A 26,299-nucleotide genomic window follows, 5' to 3' on the forward strand; every position below is an offset into this window, starting at 1 on the left:
TATCTTTTGGGGTCATCACTCCTTGTGTCTTTCTTTTGCCAAGAATAGTAACCCTTTTTCTTGTTTATTGTTTATATTTTTTCAACTTTCCTTTATCTTTATCTTTTTTTGAGGCAGAGTCTCGCTCTGTCGTCCAGGCTGGAGTGCAGTGGTGCAATCTTGGCTCACTGCAGCCTCCAGCTCCTGGGTTCAAGCGATTCTCCTGCCTCAGCCTCCGGAGTAACTGGGATTACAAGTGTGTACCACCATGCCTGGCTAATTTTTGTATTTTTAGTAGAGATAGGGTTTCGCCATGTTGGTCAAGCCGGACTTGAACTCTTGACCTCAGGTGATCCACCCTTCTTGGCCTCCCAAAGTGTTGGATTACAGTCATGAGGCACTGTATCCAGCCTTTTTTTTTTTTTTTAATAAGAGTGATAATGTCTCATTATGTTGCCCCGGCTGGTCTTGAACTCCTGACTCAAACGATCCTCCCTCCTTGGTGTCCCTAAATGTTAGGATTACAAGCATGAGCCCCTACATCCAGCTGAAGTTGACCTTTGGATCATCTTTAGTTTATTAAAATTTTTATCTGACTGGGCGTGATGACTCATGCCTGTAATCCCAGCACTTTAGGAGGCCAAGGTAGGCGGACTGCTTGAGCCCAGGGGCTTGGGACCAGCCTGGGTAACATAGGGAGACCTCATTTCTAAAAATAATTTAAAAATATGTATCAACCGGGTGTGATGGCTCATGCATGTGGTCTCAGCTACTAAGAAGGCTGAGGTGGGAGAATTGCTTGAACCTGGGGGATCGAGGCTACAGTGAGCTGTGGTCATGCCACAGCATTCCAGCTTGGACAACAGAATGAGACCCCATCTCAAAAAAAGAAAACTTTACTTACCTAACTTTTTGGAAGTGAGTGCATCTTCATTTCTCTAGTGCTTTATGCTCTACAAACTGGTATTTTCTCAATATAGTGCTGTATGTTTATATATAAGTTGATAATGATATTTTGTATATTTTCCCTTATGTTTCTATATACACATGTAATGAAGTGGTAACATTATGTTGCTGATATATTAGGATGCTCAAGAATTCCTTCGATGTTTAATGGATCTGCTTCATGAAGAATTGAAAGAGCAAGTCATGGAAGTAGAAGAAGATCCGCAAACCATAACCACTGAGGAGACAATGGAAGAAGACAAGAGCCAGTCAGATGTAGATTTTCAGTCTTGTGAATCTTGTAGCAACAGTGATAAAGCAGAAAATGAAAATGGCTCTAGAGGCTTTTCTGAAGATAATAATGAAACAACAATGTTAATTCAGGATGATGAAAACAATTCAGAAATGTCAAAAGATTGGCAAAAAGAGAAGATATGCAATAAGATTAATAAAGTAAATTCTGAAGGCGAATTAGATAAAGATAGAGACTCTATATCTGAAACAGTTGACTTAAACAACCAGGAAACTGTCAAAGTGCAAATACACAGCAGAGCTTCAGGTGACAATTTAGTAGTTTGTTCATGAAAATGATATTATTTCATTTGTAGACATGGGTGTTTAATTGTTACTTTGGGTATTTCTAATTAGAATTATAGTTTAGCAGTATTTGCATGTGAGTATTGGTCATAAAATGATAGAACCTGAGGAGAAAAGGAAATTTTGGGGTCATTTAATTATATAAGAAATTAATTCTCCTTTTGAAGTAAACATTTCATCAGATGTCTTTTGTATGGTCATGCAGTAATCTGAAAAATTGGGCTCCCCAGAATTTTCTCTTTTATTTTAAGCAAATTATGTTGTGATCCTGGAAAAAAGCAAATAACCCAAATTGCAATTTCCTTTTTTTTTTTTTTTTTGAGACAGAGTTTCACTCTTTTTGCCCAGGCTGGAGTGCAATGGCGCGATCTCGGCTCACCGCAACCTCCGCCTCCCGGGTTCAAGCGATTCTCCTGCCTCAGCCTCCCGAGTAGCTGGGATTACAGGCATGTGCCACCACCCTGGCTAATTTTGTATTTTTAGTAGAGACGGGGTTTCTCCATGTTGGTCAGGCTGGTCTTGAACTCCCGACCTCAGGTGATCCACCTGCCTCGGCCTCCCAAAGTGCTGGGATTACAAGCGTGAGCCACGGCGCCCGGCCAGCAATTTTCTAATTGTATACATTAGTAGATTAAGATTGTTGTCATTGGAGTCACATCAGATGTGTTTTAGTGTAGAAGTTTAATTAACTATAGTGAGCCCTGCTGTGATAGATTATGCCGTGTTACTAGTCAGTGTTACTTTGAGAAAGAGCATGTGGCCAAATGAAAGCTAAATTGCCTTGTAATTTATCTCTTCAAGAGTTAACTTCTCTTGGCTTTAAATGTGGTATTTAGTTTTCCGAAGCACACAAAATTGGGCTGTTAGAGGTTCAAATTATGTGATCTTAAAATAAGTGGCAGGCATGTAATGTAAAAAAGTTTTTTTTCTGTGATTACTGAAGAGTGAGAGTAACTAAACAATTTATTTAGGTATTTGAATGAATCCAAAATTTCTTCTTGAGAAATATTCTTAACTATAGGAAGATTTGTGGTTCACTTGTATAAAGTGCACAGATGCTTTCTAGTCAGGAAGACTTAAGAGTGTTAGGCTCCTTAATTATACTGATCTTGTGTAGAAATTGGGAGTGAATAAATATGTCAGTTTTCAGTATTGAAAGACTTAGCTTTGACTGCTGTCCAGGATTTTCTTGTCAAAAGCCCAGTTAAGCCTGATTAGGGACATACTCATCTTTTATTGCTTTGTAACAGGTTTGTTCTTTTTTTTTTTTTTTTTTTGAGACGGAGTCTCGCTCTGTAGCCCAGGCTGGAGTGCAGTGGCCGGATCTCAGCTCACTGCAAGCTCCGCCTCCCGGGTTCACGCCATTCTCCGGCCTCAGCCTCCCGAGTAGCTGGGACTACAGGCGCTGCCACCTCGCCCGGCTATTTTTTGTATTTCTTAGTAGAGACGGGGTTTCACCGTGTTAGCCAGGATGGTCTCGATCTCCTGACCTCGTGATCCGCCCATCTCGGCCTCCCAAAGTGCTGGGATTACAGGCTTGAGCCACCGCACCCGGCCGGTTTGTTCTTATATATAGTAATTAGGGGATAACCTAAGTCAGGAGTCTGAGCTTTTAGGTGTTTTAAGGGCTTAATGAAAAAAATCTGGTGAAGTCTGTAAGGCACACAAACCTAAAATACTTACTCTCTGGTCCGTTAGAGGAAAAAATTGCCAACTCCCAATCTAAATCTCATTAACTTTATTCCCTTCAGAAAGTCCTAGAGTGAGTTGTTTTTTCACTCCCAATATTATGCAGTCTCATTTAGTCATGGTTGAAAAATTGAGAAATGCCTGTGTGAAAAACGATTTTGCATTATCTGGAAAAATTTCTGAGTACATCCCCTTTCAAGATCTCTTATGAACAATTCTCTTTTCTTCACTCAAATAGTTACTGAGCACATTCCCTTGCCCTGGAATATGTTAGGCACTAGGAATCCAAAGCAAACAATTAAGATAGCTCTTATATTTTCTTGATTCATCTTATAATTCTAAAAAAAGTATTTCCTGATGAAGTGGTGTGTTTTTTCTTTTATTACAGTAAGAACAAAATAATTTATGATTACTTTATACCTACATTTCTTTATTTTGATTATTATGTTAGTTTGGGAGAATAATCTGTTTTTCTTTCACATGGTTTTGAACTTCTAAAAAACTGTCCTGAATATCTTTTTTTTTTTTTTTTCCATCTGAAACAGGGTCTCATTCTGTCACCCAGGCTGGAGTGCAGTGGCATGATCACATCTCACCACAGCCTCAACCTCCTGGGCTCAAGTGATCCTTGCACCTCAGCCTCTTGAGTAGCCGGGACTACAGGCGTACACCACCATGCCCAGCTAATTTTTAGATTTTTTTTGTAGAGATGGGGGGTCTCATGATGTTGCCCAGTTTGGTCTTGAACTCCTGGGCTCAAGCAGTCTTCCCATCTTGGCCTCCCAGTGTTGGGATTATAGGCGTTAGCCACCCAGCCTAGCCTCTTTTTTTTTTTTTAATGCTATATTTGGACAAACAAGATCCTCTTTGGCTTTGTATTTCCACTGCTCACTTCCTAAACTGCCTGTAATAGTAGTATGTTATGAAGATTAGTTGGGGTCGGGCATGGTGGTTCACATCTATAATCCAAACACTTTGGGAGGCCAAAGTGGGTGGATCACTTGAGGCCAGGAGTTTGAGACCAACCTAGCCAACGTGGTGAAACCCCATCTCTACTAAAAATACAAAAATGAGCCGGGCCTGGTGGCACATGCCTGTAATCTCAGCTACTTGGGAGGCTGAGGCAGGAGAATTGCTTAAATCTGGGAGGTGGAGGTTACAGTGAGCTGAGATCGCACCTCTGCACTCCAGCCTGGGGGACAGAGGGAGACCGTGTCTCAAAATAAATAAAAAAACAAAAATTAGTTGGATTTCTGGGTAGAAGGTTACTGTTATTTTTCTTAGTGAGCACTTTGTTAAGTATTTAACTTGACATTTGTTAGTATGAATTGTGTTCAAAGTATCAAATTAAGAAACCTTTAAATTAACATTACTGGACAGTTAGAATAATTTTCCTATTTAGGGTAATAATACAAATTTTAAATCTTACAGAATATATCACTGATGTCCATTCGAATGACCTGTCTACACCACAAATCCTTCCGTCAAATGAAGGTGTTAATCCACGTTTATCAGCAAGCCCTCCTAAATCAGGCAATTTATGGCCAGGATTGGCACCACCACACAAAAAAGGTAAAAAGTTTCTCTTATTCAGTCTCTTTTGCTTTGGGTCTTAGTTTAAAATGATGGTTTTGATTCTTGATAATTTAAAGTGTTAATTATGAAATACGATTTGATCTTTTAAAATTGATAGCGTAATTTTACATAGACATGATTACAAATTTTGTGTGTTGGTACTCTGTTTTTAAAATTTTACATACAGTTGAATTCACTTTTTCTTGTGTAGAGCTTTATGAATTTTAACACCTGCAGCATAGATTCTTGTTACTCCACCACAAACGAAATACAGAACAGTTCTAACACCACAAAGAATTCCTGCATAGTACTACTTCGTAATCAGATCATCTCTCTACTCCTATGTTTTGGCATCCTTGATTCTCTTTTCTTATTGTTTTGCCTTTTCCTAGAATGTCATATAAATGGAATCATATAGTATGTAGTCTTTTGATTTTCTAAAATCTTTTTATATGTAGTCTTTTGAAACAGGTTTGCCTCTCAGGATAATGCATTTGAGATTCAGTCATGTTACTGCATGTCTGAATAGTTTGTTCCTTTTATTACCAAGTAATATTTCTTTTTGTTTTGTTTTGTTTTGAGACGGAGTCTCACTGTCGCCCAGGCTAGAGTGGAGTGGTGCAACCTTTGCTCACTGCAGTCTCCGCCTGCCAGGTTCAAGCAATTCTCCTGCCTCAGCCTCCCAAGTAGCTGAGACTACAGGTGTGCGCCACCATACCTGGCTAATTTTTTGTGTTTTTAGTAGAGATGGACCATGCTGGTCTCGAACCCCTGACCTCGTGATCTGCCCGGCTCTGCCTCCCAAAGTGCTGGGATTACAGGCGTGAGCTACCGTGCCTGGCCTAGTATTTCATTTTTTATGGGTATACCACTATTTATTTACTTACTCATTGGTGGACTTTTGAATTGTTTCCAATTTTTGGCAATTATGAATAATGTTGGTCTAAAATTTATGTACAGGTTTTTGTAAGAACATGTTTTCATTTGCCTAGGACAAATACCTAGAAGTGGGGTTACTGGGTTTTATGTTTGTTTAATGCTTATAGTTGTATTAAACTGCCAGACTTTTTACCAGAGTGTCTACCATTTAGTATTCCTTCCAGGTATATATGAGAGTTCCAGTATTATGTTTTCTTAGAAGAAAACATAGGAGAAAGTCTTCGTGGCCTTGAGTTAGACAAGGGGTTCTTAAAGACGTTAGAAGCATGATCCATTAAAGAAAAAAATTAAAAATTTTTGTTGACAAAGGACATTCAGAGAATGGGAAGGTTGGATATATTTATAAATCATACAGCTAGCAAAGGACATGTATCCAGAAATATATAAAGAACTCTTAAAAACTTTAAATAATGGAATCTTTTCTTCAAATAAAGCCTTGCTTGGAAACCAAAACAAATAAGTGAAAACAGAATTGCTCTGAAATCAGGATAGGGAGACTGAACCCCTTCTATTTCATCTTCAGCCTGATGATGACTTTCATCATCTTTCCCTCACTTTCTAACCTCTTTGCCTCTTCTTTTGACTTGTAGAACATTTAAATAACATCCCAGTGATGAATATTGTGCTAATTTAGAATTTGTTCCTTTTCTTATATGAATTTGTTCCCTTTCTTACATTTATGGTGGCCAACGATCATACTTTTAAAAAAACAACAGGCCAGGCGCGGTGGCTCACACCTGTAATCCCAGCACTTTGGGAGGCCAAGGCGGGCAGATCATGAGGTCAGGAGATCAAGACCATCCTGGCTAACATGGTGAAACCCTGTCTCTACTGAAAATACAAAAACTTAGCTGGGCGTGGTGGCAGGCACCTGTAGTCCCAGCTACTTGGGAGGCTGAGGCAGGAGAATGGCGTGAACCCGGGAGGCGGAGCTTGCAGTGAGCCGAGATTGTGCCACTGTACTCCAGCATGGGTGACAAGGCGAGACTCCGTCTCAAAACAAAACAATAACAACAACAAACATCTTAAGCCTTGTCTGCTTAGTTTCTTTTCTTTTTTTAATGCTTATGCTCTTTTGAAGAGTATTTTGAAAATTTCCTTATCAACACAGTAAGTTTTACAGTTTAAGGATTCTAGAGATCATATACAAGTAAGATTGACAAGACAAAAAAAGATTCCAGAGAAAAATGTGAAGAGCTGCTTTGATTTTTTTTTTAATGTTTTTCAATCCTAGCTCAGTCTGCATCTCCAAAGAGAAAAAAACAGCACAAGAAATATAGAAGTGTTATTTCAGACATATTTGATGGAACAATCATTAGTTCAGTGCAGTGTCTGACTTGTGACAGGGTGAGTATGAGGGTATTAGAATACACAGAAAATTCCTGTCAAATGCTCTTTAAAAATATGACAAGATGATGTGAAAAGTTTAATTCCTTCTCTTTGCTATTGATGATCATACATGCATTTATTGTGTTTACATCAATACAAATTGATTCTAGGTGTAGAATTTACTTTTTTGGAAGTAGCAGCATCCTGTTTAAAGGATAGTGACCCATCATTGGACAGGCACATATTATCCTTCGCCATCTATTTTGGTTACATATAAAGGCGAGAAGTTGCTCAGCAACAAGAATTAGTAACACCTGCATATTCTCCCAGGCTGATGAAATTTGTGTACTGGGAATTTGTTGATATTCACAGGTACAAAGCTGTGAATGTATCTTTTATATTTGGTTATAATATGGTTTGTAAATATTTTTCCATGTTTAGGTTGGTACTCAGATACTAAAGGTAGTATCAAATTCATAGACAATAACTAAGGCATAAATTAAAATCATGAATTTTTAAATAACACTTCAATCCTTCAAAGTTTCTTTGAGCTTTTCTTAAGTACAGTTTTACTTTAGTGCAATGATGAATGTGAAATAACATCTCAAAAACAAAAAAGATTTCAATTATTGTGTTGGAATCTCAAGTCAGATCTAAGAACTTTCAATAGGATCGTTTTAATGTAGGTTATTTTGGTACTAAATATTTAAGTGAAATTATCAGACATAGTTTTAGCTATTTAAAATTAGATGCCAAGTTTTGCCTCAGGCTTTTTAAAAAAAACATTTTAAAACTACCATCAAGGTCAGTTTTCAAAAATAAATACAATAGTGCTTCAGAGTTTGGACCTCAAGATGCAGTGGCTGGATTTGGGGTGTTTAATGCTGCAACATCTGTGATTGTAATGGGGATGCTAATAGCTACTGCACAGGGCTTATGTGAAGATACCTGATACAGAGCAAGTGTTGTTTTTTTTTTTTTTTTTTTCTATTTTGACTATTAAAGCTGTTCAATTTGTGTGTGTGTTTTTTTTGTTTTTCGTGTTTAAACATGCTTTGATCTTTAGAGTCTAAAATCTAACCTTGTAAATGTTTTGCTGCATTATGTTCATCCCATTTTTAAAACACGAAACAATTTTAGGTGTCTGTAACCCTCGAGACCTTTCAAGATCTGTCCTTGCCAATTCCTGGCAAGGAAGACCTTGCTAAGCTGCATTCATCAAGTCATCCAACTTCTATAGTCAAAGCAGGATCATGTGGCGAAGCATATGCTCCACAAGGGTGGATAGCTTTTTTCATGGAATATGTGAAGAGGTATGCATTTATTTTCTTTGTATTACATGATTGTTAAAACTGCTGTTTCTGCTGTACTGGCAGAACACTTCCTTTTTTTTCTATCAATGATGTTTCAGGTTTGTTGTCTCATGTGTCCCTAGCTGGTTTTGGGGTCCAGTAGTAACCTTGCAAGATTGTCTTGCTGCCTTCTTTGCCAGAGATGAACTAAAAGGTAAGAAATACAGTAATATCTATGGCTAAATTGTTGTAGGTGAATCTAAAATACAAGTGGGACTAAATAATAAAATGTATTCATAAAAGCTAAGTTTTAAGACAGCTTAATAGTAATTTCACATATTGGCATTAGGTTAGTGTCCACCTTGATGATATAAATATAACAAGAAAAATCACATCCTTAAGTAATTCATGTGAATTCCTGTAGTATAAGACAAATGATAGGTGAAATTTTTTTTTTTTTTTTGAGACGGAATCTCGCTCTGTTGCCCAGGCTGGAGTGAGTGAAGTGGCACAATCTCCGCTTACTGCAAGCTCCACCCCCCTAGGTTCATGCCATTTTCCTGCCTCAGCCTCCTGAGTAGCTGGAACTACAGGTGCCCGCCACCACGCCCGGCTAATTTTTTTGTATTTTTAGTAGAGACGGGGTTTCACAATGTTCACCAGGATGGTCTCAATCTCCTGACCTTGTGATCCGCCCATCTCGACCTCCCAAAGTGCTGGGATTACAGGCGTGAGCCACTGCGCCTGGCAGTGAAATGTTTTAAAGCTGTTCTGAGATCCATAGAAGGGCAAACTCAATCAAAATAATGGACTTATTTATGTGTCTGTAATTGTGAACTACTCCATATCATTTAAGGTCATTCACTATTTTTGTGTATCTAGTACCTTGCTTTGACATATGACAGGCACTCAGTAAGTTTTGTTCAATGAATAAATGAAAAAGATACTATTTGAGGTAGGTCTTCAATGTTGGCAGGAGTTAAGGGAGGGGAAGGTAAACAGTAACCTGATTCATGAGCATAGACTGAAAAAAGGGAACCTTGTTTTACTGTGGTGGGAGGTCAGCATGGGGCAAAATCAAAGAATTATAGGACCATAATAAGCAATTTGCTGTTAATTTGAAACCAATGCCACATCTGTTTTATTTGCAGGTGACAATATGTACAGTTGTGAAAAATGCAAAAAGTAAGTGACATTGACAGTGCTTTTAATTTCATGTTGTGTATTTTTCTTGGTTTTTAGAATTGGGTATGTGGAGTTAAATTTGCACTGTATTTAGAAAAATATAGGCCAGAAAGCTTTATGCTAGTAATAATAGAGATTAGCTGTTTTGTGAAACAAATGTAAGGTAAAAATTTGACAGATTTAATAGGCTTATCTAAGATGTGAGAGAGTATATTTTGAGGGATGAAATCTGTACGTGATTTTGCATAAAACGTTTTCCTAAGTAAGGCAATATTTTCTTCTGAATTACGATTTTAACAGGCTAGATTCAGGAAGTAAAAGGTACAAAGTTTCAGATCTACATAAAATTCCTAAAGGTTATACCAACTTCAATGTTATCTGCTGTTACAGTGGCAGACAAAAAAGAGAACTAAAGTCTGATTTTGTTTACATCTACTACCAGCTGCCTTTTTCTATCTTGTAATCAATTTAGACTTTCAATGCTTCTTAGTGGTAAGTCAGAAAAAAGTGTTGGAAGACTTGGCGAAAAGCAACTATTTGTGAGGCAGAGTGAACTGGAAATTTCTTCTCAATCTCTATAATAGACATGCAACGGCCTGCTAATAAGATCTGGGATAATACAGACTTCTACTTCTTGGCAGTAACCTCAAGGAAACATTGATCTGAAACTGATCATGACATGACAGAAAGGAATGGTATACTATTTGGTTGATAAAGATGAGAAAGCTGACTTCTACTTTTGGAGACATTTTATCACTTTGTTCTTGAAGCCCTAGCTGCCTGCTGTAAAGGAAGTTGGCTTGGAAAGGGATTGTTTCTTGTAAAGCAAAGCATACTAGGAAAAAGATAACAGGGAAGATGGAAAAGAACCTTGCATCTACCTCCAAATTCAAAGTAGAGATCTGTCGAATGTGTATTAATTTTGATTATTAATAATAACCGTCCTTTATCTTTTTACCACATGTAAGAATAAAGTTTTTTTTTTTTTTCCGTTTGAGACATAGTCTCATTCTATCACCAAGGCTGAAGGTTCACTAGCATGATAACAGCTCTTTGCAGCCTCAGCTTCCTGGTCACAAGTGATCCTCCTGCCTCAGCCTCTGAAGTAGCTGGGACTACAGATGCATGCACCATGCCTGGCTAATTTGTATTTTTTGTAGAGATGGGGTTTATGTTGCACAGGCTGGTCGCAAAGTCCTTGGCTCACAACGATTTGCCAACATTGGCTTCTCAAAATGCTGAAATTACAAGCATGAGCCACTGTGCCCGGCCAAGACTTTTTTTTTTTTTTTTTTTTTGAGAAGGAGCCTTGCTCTGTCACCCAGGCTGGAGTGCAGTGGTGTAATCTCAGCTCACTGCAACCTCTGCCTTCTGGGTTCAAGCAATTTTCCCTGCCTGAACCTCTTGAGTAGCTGGGATTACAGGTGCTCGCCATCACACCCAGCTAATTTTTGTATTTTTAGTAGAGATGGGGTTTTGCCATATTGGTCAGGCTGGTCTTGAACTCCTGACCTCAGGTGATCTGCCCACCTCGGCCTCCCAAAATGCTGGGATTATAGGCATGAGGCATGGTGCCTGGCTAAGATTTTGATATATTAACTTGAACTACACATTTTATAAAACTGAGATTTTGCTTTATCTGGTTTTACTTAATATCTAGATATTTTAAAGGCATAGCCACACCATAGACAGTAGCACATTTGTTAAAACAATTTTCGCCAAAGAGTTTTATAACTTTCTAAATTTTTGATTACTGATACCTTGGTTTAAATTACTATTATTATTTTTTGAGATGGAGTCTTGCTCTGTCACCAGGCTGGAGTGCAGTGGCACGATATTGGCTCACTGCAGCCTCCGCCTCAACCACCTCAGTAGCTGGGACTACAGGCACGTGCCACCATGCCCGGCTAATGTTTTGTATTTTAGTAGACATGGGGTTTCACCGTGTTGACCAGGATGGTCTCAATCTCCTGACCTTATGATCTGCCCGCCTTGGCCTCCCAAAGTGCTGAGATTACAGGCGTGAGCCGCCGCACCCGGCCAGTTTAAATTATTTTTTACAATAAGGGACTCCAGTGTTTTGATTAAGATATTTAATGTATACATGTAACATAATTCAGTGGCAAGTATTTCTAGTCTGATATCTTTTGTCTCTGCCTTGCCTTGCCTTGCCTTGCCTTGCCTTGCCTTGCCTTGCCTTGCCTTGCCTTCCCCTTCCCCTTCTCCTTCCCCTTTCCCTTCCCCTTCCCCTTCCGTTTCTTTCTTTTCTTGTTCTGTTTTTTTTTTTTTTTCAGACAGGGTCTCACTCCAGCCCAGGCTGGAGTACAATGGTGCGATCTCAGCTCTCTGCAAACTTCGCCTCCTGGGTTCAAGTGATTCTCCTACCTCCGCCTCCCGAGTATCTGGGACTGCAGGCATGTGCCACCATGCCTGGCTAATTTTGTATTTTTAGTAGAGACGGGATTTCACCATGTTGGCCTGGCTGGATCTCTGCATTTTCTAAAAGATTTTTGCTGCAAATTTAAATATACTAAGTTTTTTTGTAGACTAATTGATTTTCTCTTTTCTCCCCTTAGGTTGAGAAATGGAGTAAAGTTTTGTAAAGTACAAAAGTTTCCTGAGGTATGGACATTATTTTAGCTCAACTTGTATTATGTGGTAGGAACATAGAGTATTAATGTAACAAAATGTAGTAATAAATTCTCTTTGCTTGGTTAAAGAATTGAATGGTTGCTGTGCGTGCCTTTTTAAGATTATTCATTTTTAAAATATTAAGTTAAATACCGTAAGTGTCCTTTAACAGTGTGCTATGTTGAACAAAGTGTAATCATACTCGCAGGATCTTGCCAGGTCTAAAGTGTAAAATTAGAAAAACAAATAGCAGTGAACTTAGAAAGTACCTTGTTTCACCATTTCCATATTTTTAACATCTCTGGAAGCAGGTTATAATTGCAGATTAATACTTAACCTTGACACTTCAGTATATATTGAATAGACTCCTTTAGCATTTAAAACTAAATAAAAATGTAAATAACTTTATAATTGTATTTTGATTGAACACCTCAGTTTCTTGCTTGTTGAATAAAAGTATTACTAAGTTTTACCTATTATAATGCTTTTTGTTTTCTGTATTGACAAATTAGTTTTGAATTTTATTCTTTTAGATTTTATGCATCCACCTTAAAAGATTCAGACATGAACTAATGTTTTCCACCAAAATCAGTACCCATGTTTCATTTCCACTGGAAGGCTTGGATCTTCAGCCATTTCTTGCTAAGGATAGTCCAGCTCAAATTGTGACTTATGATCTTCTGTCAGTCATTTGCCATCATGGAACTGCAAGTAGTAAGTATATAGGTTTAACAGATGTTCCTAGATTAAAAAAAAAAATTAAAATAAGCCTAGGGATGGTGGCTCATACCTGTAATACCAGCCTTTTGGGAGACGGAGGTGAGAGAATCACTTAAAGCCAGGAGTTTCAGACCAGCCTGGGCAACATAGTGAAACCCCATCTCTACAAAAAAAAAAAAAAAAGTTAAACATCCTAATTGATCTTTTAAATAATATCTGAATATCTAAAAGAAAAAAACATTAAAAACAGATGTTACTGCTAATTGTTAAAAACATGTCAATTTTATGAAATTAAATATTTTTACTATGATGTTTCCAATATTGAAAATTGTATACAGTTAAATAATAAGGCATTAACATGATTTGTTTTGTTTTTTTTTTTTTTGAGACAGAGTCTTGCTCTGTTGCCAGGCTGGAGTGCAGTGGCACATACTTGGCTCACTGCAACCTCCACCTCCCGTGTTCACACCATTCTCCTGCTTCAGACTCCCAAGTAGCTGGGACTACAGGCGCCTGCTACCACACGCGGCTAATTTTTTGTATTTTTAGTGGAGACAGGGTTTCACCGTGTTAGCCAGGATGGTCTCGATTTCTTGACCTCATGATCCCCTGCCTCGGCCTCCCAAAGTGCTGGGATTACAGGTGTGAGCCACCACGCCTGGCCCTAACATGATTTTTTACTGGGTTTTTTTAAGATTATGTGTTCTAACTGGGTGTGGTGGCTCACACCTATAATCCCGCACTTTGAGAGGCCGAGGCAGGTGGATCATCTGAGGTCAGGAGTTCGTGACCAGCCTGGTCAACATGATGAAACTCTGTCTCTACTAAAAATACAAAAAATTAGCTGGGCATGGTGGTGGGTGCCTGTAATCTCAGCTAGTCGGGAGGCTGAGGTAGGAGAATAGCTTGAACCCCGAAGGTAGAGGTTGCAATGAGCTGAGATTGCACCATTGCACTCCAGCCTGGGCAACAAGAGTGAAGCTCTGTCTCAAAAAAAAAAAAAAGATAATGTTTTCTAATAACTAGGTGTTTGTGGGGGTTCAGTCAGGCTGGTGGGAAAAATTGTAGTTATAGAAAATATACACAAACCCTTCTGGAGGGCTGGGAGTTTTTACGTATAGTACTTGGCTGAAGGCAGCCTTGTCCCCTTAGTTAAATAAATTAGAGTAGAAACAAAGGAATATGGGGAGTTTATCTAACTAGCTTGTTTACCCATGTGGTCCTAAGACTAACCTTTGCTTTACTGGGTGCTTAATTGCTTTCCACTTGGAATGTTTGCAATGTCATTTACCCTCTAGTAGTGCTGACTCAAGGCTTTGTCAGTTAATCTGTACTGAACAAATGCGAGTCTCACTGGCTGGTTGAGGCTTTGGTTGCAACTGCTTACAGCACTCTTCTTGAAGTCTGTAAGTGGCCCGGATGCTCAGCTGGACTGGCAAAGCAGAATATCTGTGTCAGTGTACTTTATTCATCTGTCACTGGGTCAGGGTCTGCGGGACAGACCCTGGCAGGTGTTAGTGACTCATGTCTATAATCCCAGCACCTTTGTAGGCTGAGCAGAAGGATCACTTGAGACTAGGAGTTTGAGAACAGCCTGGACAACATGGCAACACCCCATCTCTAAAAAAATAAAAATAAATTCGCTGGTTGTGGGGATGTGCACCTGTGGTTCCAATTACTCAGGAGGCTGAGGCAAGAGGATGGCTTGAGCCCAGAAATTTGAGGCTGCAGTGACCTGTGATCCCTTCACTGCACTCCAGCTTGGGGAACAGAGCAAGACTGTCTCTTAAAAAATAAAAAAAAATAAAAAAATTAAAAAAAAATTACATGTTCTGTCATCAAGTGATGAAGGAATGGTGGCAAGCATGCAAATTGAAAAAAAAATACAAGCATAGTTCTTCCTATATTCCAGCTACTGTGCTAGGCACTGGAAATATAAAATGTTTATCTTCCTTTCTTGTGTTGTTTTTGTATTACTGTAATGATTTCTTTTCCCTCAAATTCAGGTGGACACTATATAGCCTACTGCCGAAACAATCTAAATAATCTCTGGTATGAATTTGATGATCAGAGTGTCACTGAAGTTTCAGAATCTACTGTACAAAATGCAGAAGCTTATGTTCTTTTCTATAGGTAATGGAAATAGCTATAGATGTGAAAGAACATCTCACAGTTTGGGCTTATCAGTGATTAGAAATTGTTTTCCTCCTATTTCATTACAGTAAAATACAGTAAAAGGCTGTATATGTAGAATGATTCTTTGTTCAGAAAATGCTAAATCATTTACTTGAAGAGCAAAGGGATTTATTTTGTTTTAGAAAGATTAATTTTAGGGCTGGGCGTGGTGGCTCACGCCTGTAATCACAGCACTTTGGGAGGCCGAGGTGGGTGGATCACAAGGTCAGGAGTTCAAGACCAGCCTGGCCAAGATGGTGAAACCCTGTCTCTACTGAAAATACAAAACTTAGCCAGGCATGGTGGCAGTCGCCTGTAATCCCAGCTACTCAGGAGGCTGAGGCAGGAGAATGGCGTAAACCCGGGAGGCGGAGCTTGCAGTGAGCTGAGATCTGGTCACTGCACTCCAGCCTGGGCGACACAGTGAGACTCCGTCTCAAAAAAAAAAAAAAAAAGTTGTAATTTAAAAATTAGGCATTGATGGTCTGAATTAAGTACCAAATTTTCTCCTAAAGTAGCTAATAATGGAAGTATTACTATAAAAATATTTGGTATTTTTTAGCATCTTATAAAAGAAGGTGCTAGCTCCTGAAACAGAAGCAGATTAATTATTTAGCTTGATCTTATTAACAAACATTTGAATGCTTACTGTGTTCCAGTAGTTATGTGGATACCCGTAGATAGGATACAGTGTCATCCCTATGGGTATATAATGTATTTGGTGGATAATACAAAGTATATTTCTCTTGAAATTCCCAAGACCTAATAGTGTTAATATGTGTGCTGAATCTAATAGGAAGAAAAATCCATCTACTAGTAATGTAGTAAAATGCATATTGAATTTAATCATTGTTGTTAATAGGAAGAGCAGTGAAGAGGCACAAAAAGAGAGGAGAAGGATATCAAATTTGTTGAACATAATGGAACCAAGCCTCCTTCAGTTTTATATTTCTCGACAGTGGCTAAATAAATTTAAGACCTTTGCCGAACCTGGCCCTATTTCAAATAATGACTTTCTTTGTATTCATGGAGGTAAGAAATCCTGTAATGCAAAGCAGTGGTAGAAGTTTGCTGTAAAATAATTTGCAAATTAGGAGAGCCAAGAATTTTCCTCACACACTTATTTCCTATTTCCCCACCTGCTTTCAAACTTAATGGTTTGAGAAATTCACCTGTCCTTTTTAATTATAGATAATCTCTAGCTTCTTTATTGAACATATATTTACTGAGTACATGCTTTCTAAACTTTTTGCTAGTGCCTAAGGACACTAAAGATCCTTTTTCTTCTGTGAAAGCTCTAATTTCATAGTAGAGTCAGATACATAAAACAGCTGTTTACATTACAGTGAGCTCCTCCATTATACATCATTTTTCCTACTTGAGGCATTCCTGTGCTGGTGATTTTATCTGCTAGCTCTATTGGTGGTTCTTAACCCCATTGTCTAAATGAATAGCTGGTTTTTTTTCCCAAGTATGGAAATGTATCTGGGATTTAAGAAAAAAAAGCCTCATAATTAAATGTAACTTTGGCCCTTGTGAGATTGACTGTGTTAATGTTTGTTACTACAATAAATAGGACCTTTGTATGATGCTGATTAAACTTCAGGGTTGAAGATGGGATATTCATGGTAATTATGTTTGTAGTGAAACCAAAAGGGATAGGGATACCTGTATTGGACATAGAAATTTTACGGTGTATGTTCATCTTGAGAAAACACAATCACCAAAAATGCTTTATAATTACCTTTCTTGGGAGAGAGAATGTAAGAACAATGATTGAGCTGGGTGCAGTGGCTCACACCTGTAATGCCAGTGTCTCAGGAGGCTGAGGCAGGAGGACTCCTTGAGCCCTAGAGTTTGAGGTTGCAGTGAGCCATGGTCATGCTGCTGCACTCCAGCCTGGGTGACAGAGTGAGACCTTGACTCAAAAATGGCCAGACACAATGGCTCATGCCTCTAATCCCAGCACTTTGGGAGGCCAAAGCAGGAGGATCATTTGAGTTCGTGATTTCGAGACCAGCCTAGGCAACATAATGAGAGCCTGTTTCTACAAAAAAATAAAAAAGTTAGCTGGGTGTGTTGAAGCATGCCTCTAGTCCCAGCTACTCAGGAGGCGGGTGTGGGAGGATCCCTTGAGCCCAGAAATTTTGAGGCTGCTGTGAGCCATGATCATGCCACTGTACTCTCTAGACTGGGTGACAGAACAAGACCCTGCCACTTAAAAAAACAATGAGGATTGATCAGTCATTTAGTTATTGTTAAAAAAATGAGTTTAATCTTTGAAAGGAATATAATTAAAAGCATGAGACAAATATGTTTAAATTTTTTTTTTTTAGGTGTTCCTCCAAGAAAAGCTGGTTATATTGAAGACCTGGTTTTGATGCTGCCTCAGAACATTTGGGATAACCTATATAGCAGGTTTGTTTTTTAAATCAGACCATACAGTGTTGTGAAAGTCAGTTAAACTGGTTAAAAGGGGATTGGATTATTTCACAGATGCTCCTTGTGCTGTATGTTTATTCTTTTTCCTTCACTTATTCATTATAAAGTGTGAGTAGGAAGACTTTGTAGCTACTGTGGCATAGTCTAGATAATTAATTTTAATTTTTTTGTTCTAATTATCTGTCTGCAAAGGTATGCTGTGGTAATTTAAGTACTTTCTTTAAAATATTTTGCATATCCCCACACTAAAATTTTACATATGTATATACTCCCACAGTTGAGTATCTTACTCTTAAATTGTAAATTTTTTTTTTCTTTTTTTTGAGACAAGGTCTTGCTCTGTTACCCAGGCTGGAGTGGAGTGGCATGATCTCGGCTCACTGCAGCCTCTACCTCCTAGGCTCAAGTGGTCCTCTCGCTTCAGCCGGCCGAGTAACTGGGATCACAGGCATGCATCACCGTGTCTGGCTAATTTTGGGGTTTTTTTTTTTTTTGTAGAGATGGGGTTTCGCCATGTGCCCGGGCTGGTCTTGAACTCCTGGGCTCAAGCCATATGGCCACCTCGGCCTCCCAAAATACTGGGATTACGGGCATGCACCACTGGGCCTGGCCTTAACAATGTAAATTTAAAAATTTTAAGATGGAGTCTCACTCTGTCACCCAGTCTGGAGTGCAGTGGTGTGATCTCGGCTCACTGCAACCTCTGCCTCCCAGTTTCAAGTGATTCTTGTGCCTCAGCCTCCTAAGTACGTGGGATTACAGGCGCACGTCTCCACGCCTGGCTAATTTTTATATTTTTAGTAGATACGGGGTTTCACCATGTTGGCCAGGTTGATCTTGCAACTTCCGACCTTTATTTTAAAACATTTTGCGCCACTAATTTCTTACTAATTATGTTTTCTTTAATTAAATATTGAAAATAATTCATACATTCAGTACTTCTTAATTGAGAGGCCAGGGGAGGCCTTCATTTGATGAAAACTTGACTATAACTGTGATGTGTAATTTAACATTTATGTGTTGTATGATAATTTTTGAAATCACTTCTTTTACTTTGTTATTGACTCTAACATTTTGGAGCAGAAGTAAGGGAAAGTTGAAATATAGATAAAGCAAGTTAAGCAATAAACTGATGAAGTCACTGAACTTAACATAATAACAAGTCCTCATATAGTTTTTGGTTTTTACATTACTTTGAAAATTTTATTAAGAGAATTTATTTTTACTGGGTATTTGGCCACTGACTTAAACGTTAGAAACAAACTTCCTAGAACATAAGCTTTCTTAAGATTGCCATAATTTTAATTCTTAAATTTTTCATGCTTTAGGTATGGTGGAGGACCAGCTGTTAACCATCTGTACATTTGTCACACTTGCCAAATTGAGGCGGAGAAAATTGAAAAAAGAAGAAAAACTGAGCTGGAAATTTTTATCCGGGTAAAAAAGTGATGCTTTTTAAATTGATCTAGGATAAAGATGAAGACCTGACAATTATCAGAGCTATATGATATTAATAAAATGATTGGATGAAAGAGTTGTAATAGATTTCAAGTGTTCTAGGTGCATAATGGTGAATGACCTCAGGCAGTTCACTACAGTTCTGTTGAGTTATGTTCTCCCTCTGTGTTTTTTTTGTGTGTGTATGTATGGGACAAAATCTTGCTCTGTCGCCCAGGCTGGAGTGCAGTGGTGCAATCTCGGCTCACAGCAACCTCTGTCTCCTAGGTTCAAGCGATTCTTCTGCCTCAGCTTCCCAACCCAACTGGCGTGCCCCACCACGCCTGGCTAATTTTTGTATTTTTAGTAGAGACAGGGTTTTGCCGTGTTGGCCATGCTGGTCTCGAACTCCTGACCTCATGTGATCCACTGTATTGGCCCCACGAAGTGTTGGGATTATAGGCATGAGTCACTGCGCTTGACCCCTTTGTGGGTTTTTGTTTTTATGGATTGACAATACTTTTTTTTTTTTTTAATGTATTGGCACTGGCAGAAATCTTATTGAAATGGAAAATTACAGGTTTTCTTAAGTTAGTATTGTCTGTAGTCTATCCAGACTGCATGTACTACTTTCATTCTTTTGTGAGATATATTATTGTTTTGTTTTTTTGAGAGACTCCTGAGCTTATAAATATACCCATTTTTCACAAACTGAGCATATTATGAGGTGTCCCTTAATTGTAAGCAACAGAAAGTGTGGTCATAAAATCAAAAGCACGAACAACCAGGTTTTATGGGCAAGGACTAGTACCCTTGCAATTATCGAGGTAGCAAGAAGTTTCTGCAGTGCTGCTGTCAGTAACATAGCTCCAACTATTTAAGACACTTGAAAAACTGGATCACTTGAGAGACATGTTCATTGATAAATCTACTGAGACACTATTATGGGGAGGAGTAATATTGCAAGAAAAAAAATTCTTTTAGTAAAAGCAGGGGAGAAGATATTAAGCAGATCAAAATAAGATGTCCAGTATGTTTCATATTATTCCTTTCCTGCACATGTGTAGACATACACGCACACCTGCTTTTCCTCATTGATTCAGGGCTTTTTTTGTGTCCTTGCCTAAAGTAAAGTAAATTTTACATAAAAAAAGATATAGGTATAGATTTATTTATTTTACATGGGCTTCATTTACTTCTTGAATCTAAGGAAGCAAACTTTAGTTGAATATTAAAAATAGTTTTTTCTATCAATGCTTAAATAATGGCGAATGACTGTGTCTGTCAGGGTTTGATTAATAGAAGCTATTCTAAGTATTTTGAATAGAATCAGAATATAGGGAATGAGAGCGTTACATTACTATCGAAAGGACTGGGCAGTTGAGGCCAAGAAGACCACTGCTGACTTTCAGGAAATCTAGAAGTGGGATAGGGTTACCACATTGTGGGTGGGAGGAAAGCAGTGGCCAAGGATGGTGTTTTATAACCACACAGGGTAAAGATAACTTCTGTATAGTGAGTGGCATGAGCCCAATCAAGAGTGTTAGAGCCCAGGCAGAATGAGAAGGAATGCCCATATTGGCCTGACATTGGTGGCTACAAGGATATAGCATAGTGGTGGTAGTGGCAGTGAGCGATTGGTTCCATATGGGAAAATGATCAAGTCATAAGTGTAATGAGTGCCAAGTTTCCCATTGTCAGATGAGGAAGTTTCAAATATGGAAAAGGAGAAAACTAAACTGTACCTTGTATTGTTACTGGATTGGAGTTATGGGTATCTTTGTGAACTCGTGATAATAACTGAGTAAATATGGACGTGTACATGTGTGTGTGTGTGTGTATGTGTGTGAGTATGCATGTATACAAACTTAATATTTCTTAACTCTCACTGAAAGTGCCTTGGATCAATGATTACTCCAGTAGGATTGATCATACCTGGCTCTCAGATATATATATATCTCTATATATTTATATAGCTATCTATATATATAGATTGATTACTCCAATCTATTGATTACTCCAGTAGGATTGATCATACCTAGCTCTCTAGGTCTATCTAGATAGATCTGTATCTAGATCTGTATATGAAATATAGATAGAGCAGGTTAAGCAATAAACTGATAAAGTCACTGACCTTAATAAACAGATACAGGTCTATCTAGATAGGTCTATATCTGGATAGATCTATATGTAACTTTATATATAGAGAGAATATGTTCTATATATATAGAGAGAGAATATGTTCAATTCAAATGTATATAAAATATAGATACATACCTATAGATATATAGATATGTATATAGATGTAGATATATATCTATACATATAGATAGATATCTATACATATCTATGTATCTATATTTATATATTTCTGAATTTTATTTTAAAAGACAGGGTCTTATTCTGTCACCAGACTGGAGTGCAGTGGCTGGTCATAGTTCACTGTAACATTGAACTCCTAGGCTCAAGGCATCCTCCTGCCTCAGCATCCCGAGTAGCTAGGACTACAGATGCACACCACCATGTGTGGCTAATTAAAGAAAAATTTTTTTTGTAGAGACAGTGTCTTTCTGTCTTGCCCAGGCTGGTCTCTAATTCTGGCCTCAAGCAATTTTCCTGCCTCTGCCTCCGAAAGCTCTGGGATTACAAGCATAAACTACTGTGCCTAGCCTCAAAATAAATTATAGTAATATACAACCTCATTAAATAAAATAGGAGATATTGCATCCATATTGGTATAAATAAATAAATGAATAAATGGAAAGGATGAGGAATGGAATGTTTACATCATTTCAACTTAACTCCCTCATTAAACACTTATTAATTACAAAGGGAAAAGACTAAGTTTCAGCAGAGAATCCTGACACTATCTCGATGAAGATAAAATGAGCATCATTAAAAATGAAACAAATCAATTAGTTGGGTATGCTGGTGTATCCCTGTAAGTTCCAGTTATTCAGGAGGCAGAGGCAAGAGGATCACTTGAGCCCAGGAGTTTAAGACTAGCCTGGACAATGTAGCGAGACTTTGTATCTTAAAAGAAAGAAAAAAAGAAATGAAACAAATCAAAATTATGTGCCAGAATAGTGTACAATTAGAAGAACATGGCACCACTTCTTTGATACACAGGTGGATAACCTGAATCTCAAATGAGGAAAGTCACAAACTCAAACTGAGGGACATTTTATAAAACAACAAACTATTTGGAAGAAAGGAACATCTGTTCAACTTATTCTGAAATCAAACTAGGTAAAGAAAATTTCTTTGTATACTTGGAGTTTTCCTGTAAGTTTCAGATTGCTTCAGAGTTAAAAAAAATTCAAAACTGCATAAAGCCCTTGGAAACGATTTCAGCTGTCTGCCTATGACAATGCTCAGAAACGTGAGAAGCTACTGCTACTATCAGGACCCAAGTGAATTATTCAAGAGGATGCCCAGAAGACACAGGATGCTGCTGTTAAAGATGTTAGCTGTGTACAATACTAAGTGAGATTGGATTCTTTGGAAGATGCTTAGAAGTGGTGGCAAAACCCTACTTATGCTATCTGTGGATGCCTCAAGACTGCCCAAAGCTGCCACCAGAGGGGGAAATCGTTTTTCTTTCTCTTATACCTTTCATATATTTCATATATCATGGTTATATATAGTCTGGCATACTACTGGCAATGGATCCTGTAAAATGTAGGCTTGTCTTCACAGAAGGGAGTATATGAATAAATGAAAATGATGTTCATTAACAGATAATACAGCACAGCCTACCCCTTTGTCAACCCAGCACCCATATGCACTTATACAACCAAACAACAGTGGCAACAATATCATGCTTCTGCCTGACGTAATACAACTAGGCTCCTGCACCAGTATGTGTTTCATTTGCCCTTTCCCCGTGTTTAGGAGACCCAAAGTCCCATCAGTCACTATACCTATTTCTAAATGATATTCATAAATCTTTTAGTTCAGACAGTATAGTCACGCTTTTCCCTGTTATACTCTGTGATCTAAAGAATGAACTATAGGCCGGGCGCGGTGGCTCAAGCCTGTAATCCCAGCACTTTGGGAGGCCGAGACAGGCGGATCATGAGGTCAGGAGATCGAGACCATCCTGGCTAACACGGTGAAACCCTGTCTGTACTAAAAATACAAAAAAAAAAAAACTAGCCAGGCGAGGTGGCGGCACCTGTAGTCCCAGCTACTCGGGAGGCTGAGGCAGGAGAATGGCATGAACCCGGGAGGCGGAGCTTGCAGTGAGCTGAGATCCGGCCACTGCACTCCAGCCCGGGCGACAGAGCGAGACTCTGTCTCAGAAAAAAAAAAAAAAAAAAAGAATGAACTATAATGTTAACCACCAATATACCTTATGATAGTAGTCAAATGAAAAAAATAAATTGGTAGTTATTTCAACATCTGGTAAATATTTATAAATATGTACATGGAGCAAGGAAGAAATATGTATCTATAGCTAATCACTACTATTTCCTTATTTCCTCTGTTTTCAGCCAATACCTTGGCTGGTTGTAAATGTGTTTACCTCATAAAATAACCCAAGACCTTCATTTCTGAAGGGTTTGAACCCTTAGTAGTCTTGTCTGTATTAGATTTCTCTGAGTATGGAAATACTAAATGGTGCCTATAGTGGGTTGAATGGTGGTTCCCAAAAAGTTATTTCCATACTCTAATCTCTGTAAATTAACCTTATTGGTGAATGTGACCTTACTTGAAAAAGGGGTATTTGCATATGTAAGGTTTTTTGAGATGAGATCATCCTCAGTTGTCTGAATGGGCCCTAAATCCAGTAAGTGACCTTTCACAGAGATACACAGCAGAGAGATACACAGAGAAGAGGTGAAAATCATGAAGATGGAGGCAGAGGTTGGAATGATACAGCTGCAAGGTAGAAGCTTTAGAAGCATGATAGGCAAGGAATGAGTCTTCCTCTAGAGCCTCTACAGGGAGAATGGTTCTGCTGACACTGGGATTTTGGATTTCTGGTCTCCAAAACAGAGAGACTGAATACCTTTTCATTTTCCAAATTTGTGGCACTTTGTTATAGCATTCCTCTGAAACTAATACAGTGGGTATAATCTGGTTTCCCAACATAATCCTCTGTTCCTATTATGTAGTAATGTAGTATTCATTTAATTTACCCTTTATAACTGGGATCAGTCATTGCAGCCAGTGCTGTAACCTCCTCTTTGCTTGCTGATTCAGTGACATGAGAAACTCAAAATGGCCAGGGGGCTGTCTCAACTTTCAGTCCAGTCAAATTGTTGTTGTGTTCCCTCGGGATACAAATCTTCCACATTTAGTAGAGGCCGAAGTTGTGAGTGTGGGAAGCAAAACTTTTGTGAATATGTCAGTAGGTAGTAGTAGATGAGCTCTCTTATTTCCTTTACCTGATTCCTAGGTTTATGTATTCTGGTTATGGGAAAAACCACCATATATTGGTATCTAATTTGGAGCATATACGTCATCGTGTAAGGTAGTACCAAACTCACAAAGTGTTGCCACCCGCACAAAAAAACTAAGTCCAGTAGGCCCAACATCTTTTGCAAATGATAGCACATGGTAACATCAGTGAATTTTATGAAAGTAAGCCTATTTCTTCATTTCTTTTGTGTAAAATGAATTCCAAGGTCAGAGCCAGTGTAGGATATTATGGTTATGAATGAGTCATTCACTAAGTCCAAGAATAGTGGTACTTGGTAAAACACTGAGTTAGGAAGGTAGACCTAAATCCAGTGTAAGTTATAGGTGTTTAAAAATCATGTGTCATCAAAGGACTTGTATCCAGACTATATAAAGAACATACAACTCAATAAGTAAACAAATATTCCAATTGGAAAATAGGCAAAAGATTTGAATAGAAATTACCCTTAAGAAGATAGCGCTGATAAGCACCTAAAAAGTACACAGTCTCAGTCATTAGGGAATTCCTATGAATATCGATGAGGATGCAAAATGCTGTGTGCCAAATGATAAACAGTTTGGTAATTTCTTGTAGGTTGAACTCCTAGTACATGACCCAGCAATCCCACTCTTAGGTATTCATTCCAGAGAAATGAAAATTTATATTAACATAAAACATGTAAACAAATGTTTATGGCAGTATTGTTCATAATTGCCCAAAACTAGAAACAATTGAAATGTCTATCATCTGACAAATGGATAAACAAAATGTGTTATAGTTGTATAATAAAATGCTACTCAGCAGTAAAAAGGTCATGGCATACTGATCCATGCAGCAACATGGACAAATATTAGAAACATTATGCCAAGTGTAAGACAGACATACAACAGACTATATAATGTCTAATTCATTTATATGAAATTTCTAAAAAGGGAAAAAGTGTAGAGACAAATGATTAGCAATTTCAAGGACCAAGAGAAGGGGAACTGATTGCAAACTGGTGCAGGACAGCTTTTGTGGGTGTTGGAGGGCTCTAAGCTGGATTGTGGTGACAGTTGCACAACTGTAAATTTACAGAAAACCTTTGAAGTCCACACGAAGAGTGGGAGGATTATACCTTAACAAAATTTTTTTTTTTTTTTTAAAGCAAATCTGGGACTGGGCAAGGTGGCTTATGCCTTTCTTGCACTTTGGGAGGCTAAGGAGGGAGGATTGCTTGAGCCTAGGAGTTGGAGATTACAGGGAGCTCTGACCATGACCCTGTACTCTAGCCTGGGCAACAGAGCAAGACCCTATCTTTAAAAATAAATAAAATTGACCGGGCTCAGTGGCTCACGCCTGTAATCCCAGCACCTTGGGAGGCTGAAGCAGGCGGATGACTTGAGGTCAGGAGTTCAAGACCAGCCTGGCCAACATGGTGAAACCCCATCTCTACTAAAAATACAAAAATTAGCCAGGTGTGGTGGCGGGCGCCTGTAATCCCACCTACTAGGGAGACTGAGGCAGGAGAATTGCTTGAACCGGGAAGGTAGAGATTGCAGTGAGTTGAGATCACACCACTGTATTCCAGCCTGGATGACAGAATGAGATTATGTCTCCAAAAAAAAAAAAAGAAAAAGAAAAAGAAAAAGTGCAAACCTATGATTATTATTCTGTAATATTAGGGTTTATTTTTTGTTTGTTTTATTCAGGGCCCCCCCCCTTTTTTTTTTAAACAAAGCACATGTGTGGACAAAAATAACACTGGAATATAAAAATAAGTGCCCTTGGTGGATTGGAAGCTAGGTGAAGTTTCTGAAAAACTGAAAAAGCAGATAGGATCAGATCAAAGAAGCAAGCAAGTGCCATAGGAAATGACTATATGGGCTTTAATCTTGGAAGTGGCAGATACCGTGATGACCCTAGCATTCTACCTGTTGCACTGTACCAGGCAGCAAGCATAAAGGTATCTGCCTAG

At 38.4% G+C, this 26,299-nt stretch overlaps 1 protein-coding gene across 4 annotated transcripts in view; it reads left to right on the top strand.

Annotated features, from left to right (window-relative positions):
- The window catches only part of USP33 (ubiquitin specific peptidase 33), a 69,240-nt gene that overhangs the window by 34,476 nt on the left and 8,465 nt on the right, over window positions 1-26,299 (top strand). For 2 of the 4 annotated variants that reach the window (XM_005542967.4, XM_005542969.5), the window contains exons 10-21: window positions 1,066-1,483; window positions 4,642-4,782; window positions 6,959-7,071; window positions 8,194-8,366; window positions 8,465-8,559; window positions 9,497-9,530; window positions 12,107-12,152; window positions 12,695-12,875; window positions 14,888-15,014; window positions 15,919-16,088; window positions 17,393-17,474; window positions 18,827-18,935. In XM_005542967.4, the coding sequence (XP_005543024.1) occupies window positions 1,066-1,483; window positions 4,642-4,782; window positions 6,959-7,071; window positions 8,194-8,366; window positions 8,465-8,559; window positions 9,497-9,530; window positions 12,107-12,152; window positions 12,695-12,875; window positions 14,888-15,014; window positions 15,919-16,088; window positions 17,393-17,474; window positions 18,827-18,935 (1,689 nt within the window). The remainder of the gene's footprint in view (window positions 1-1,065; window positions 1,484-4,641; window positions 4,783-6,958; window positions 7,072-8,193; window positions 8,367-8,464; window positions 8,560-9,496; window positions 9,531-12,106; window positions 12,153-12,694; window positions 12,876-14,887; window positions 15,015-15,918; window positions 16,089-17,392; window positions 17,475-18,826; window positions 18,936-26,299) is intronic. The other 2 variants (XM_005542968.4, XM_074003361.1) reach the window with 1 other exon arrangement.

The sequence above is a fragment of the Macaca fascicularis genome, chromosome 1, assembly GCF_037993035.2.
Source record: "Macaca fascicularis isolate 582-1 chromosome 1, T2T-MFA8v1.1".
In the NCBI taxonomy this organism is placed as follows: Eukaryota; Metazoa; Chordata; class Mammalia; order Primates; family Cercopithecidae; genus Macaca; species Macaca fascicularis.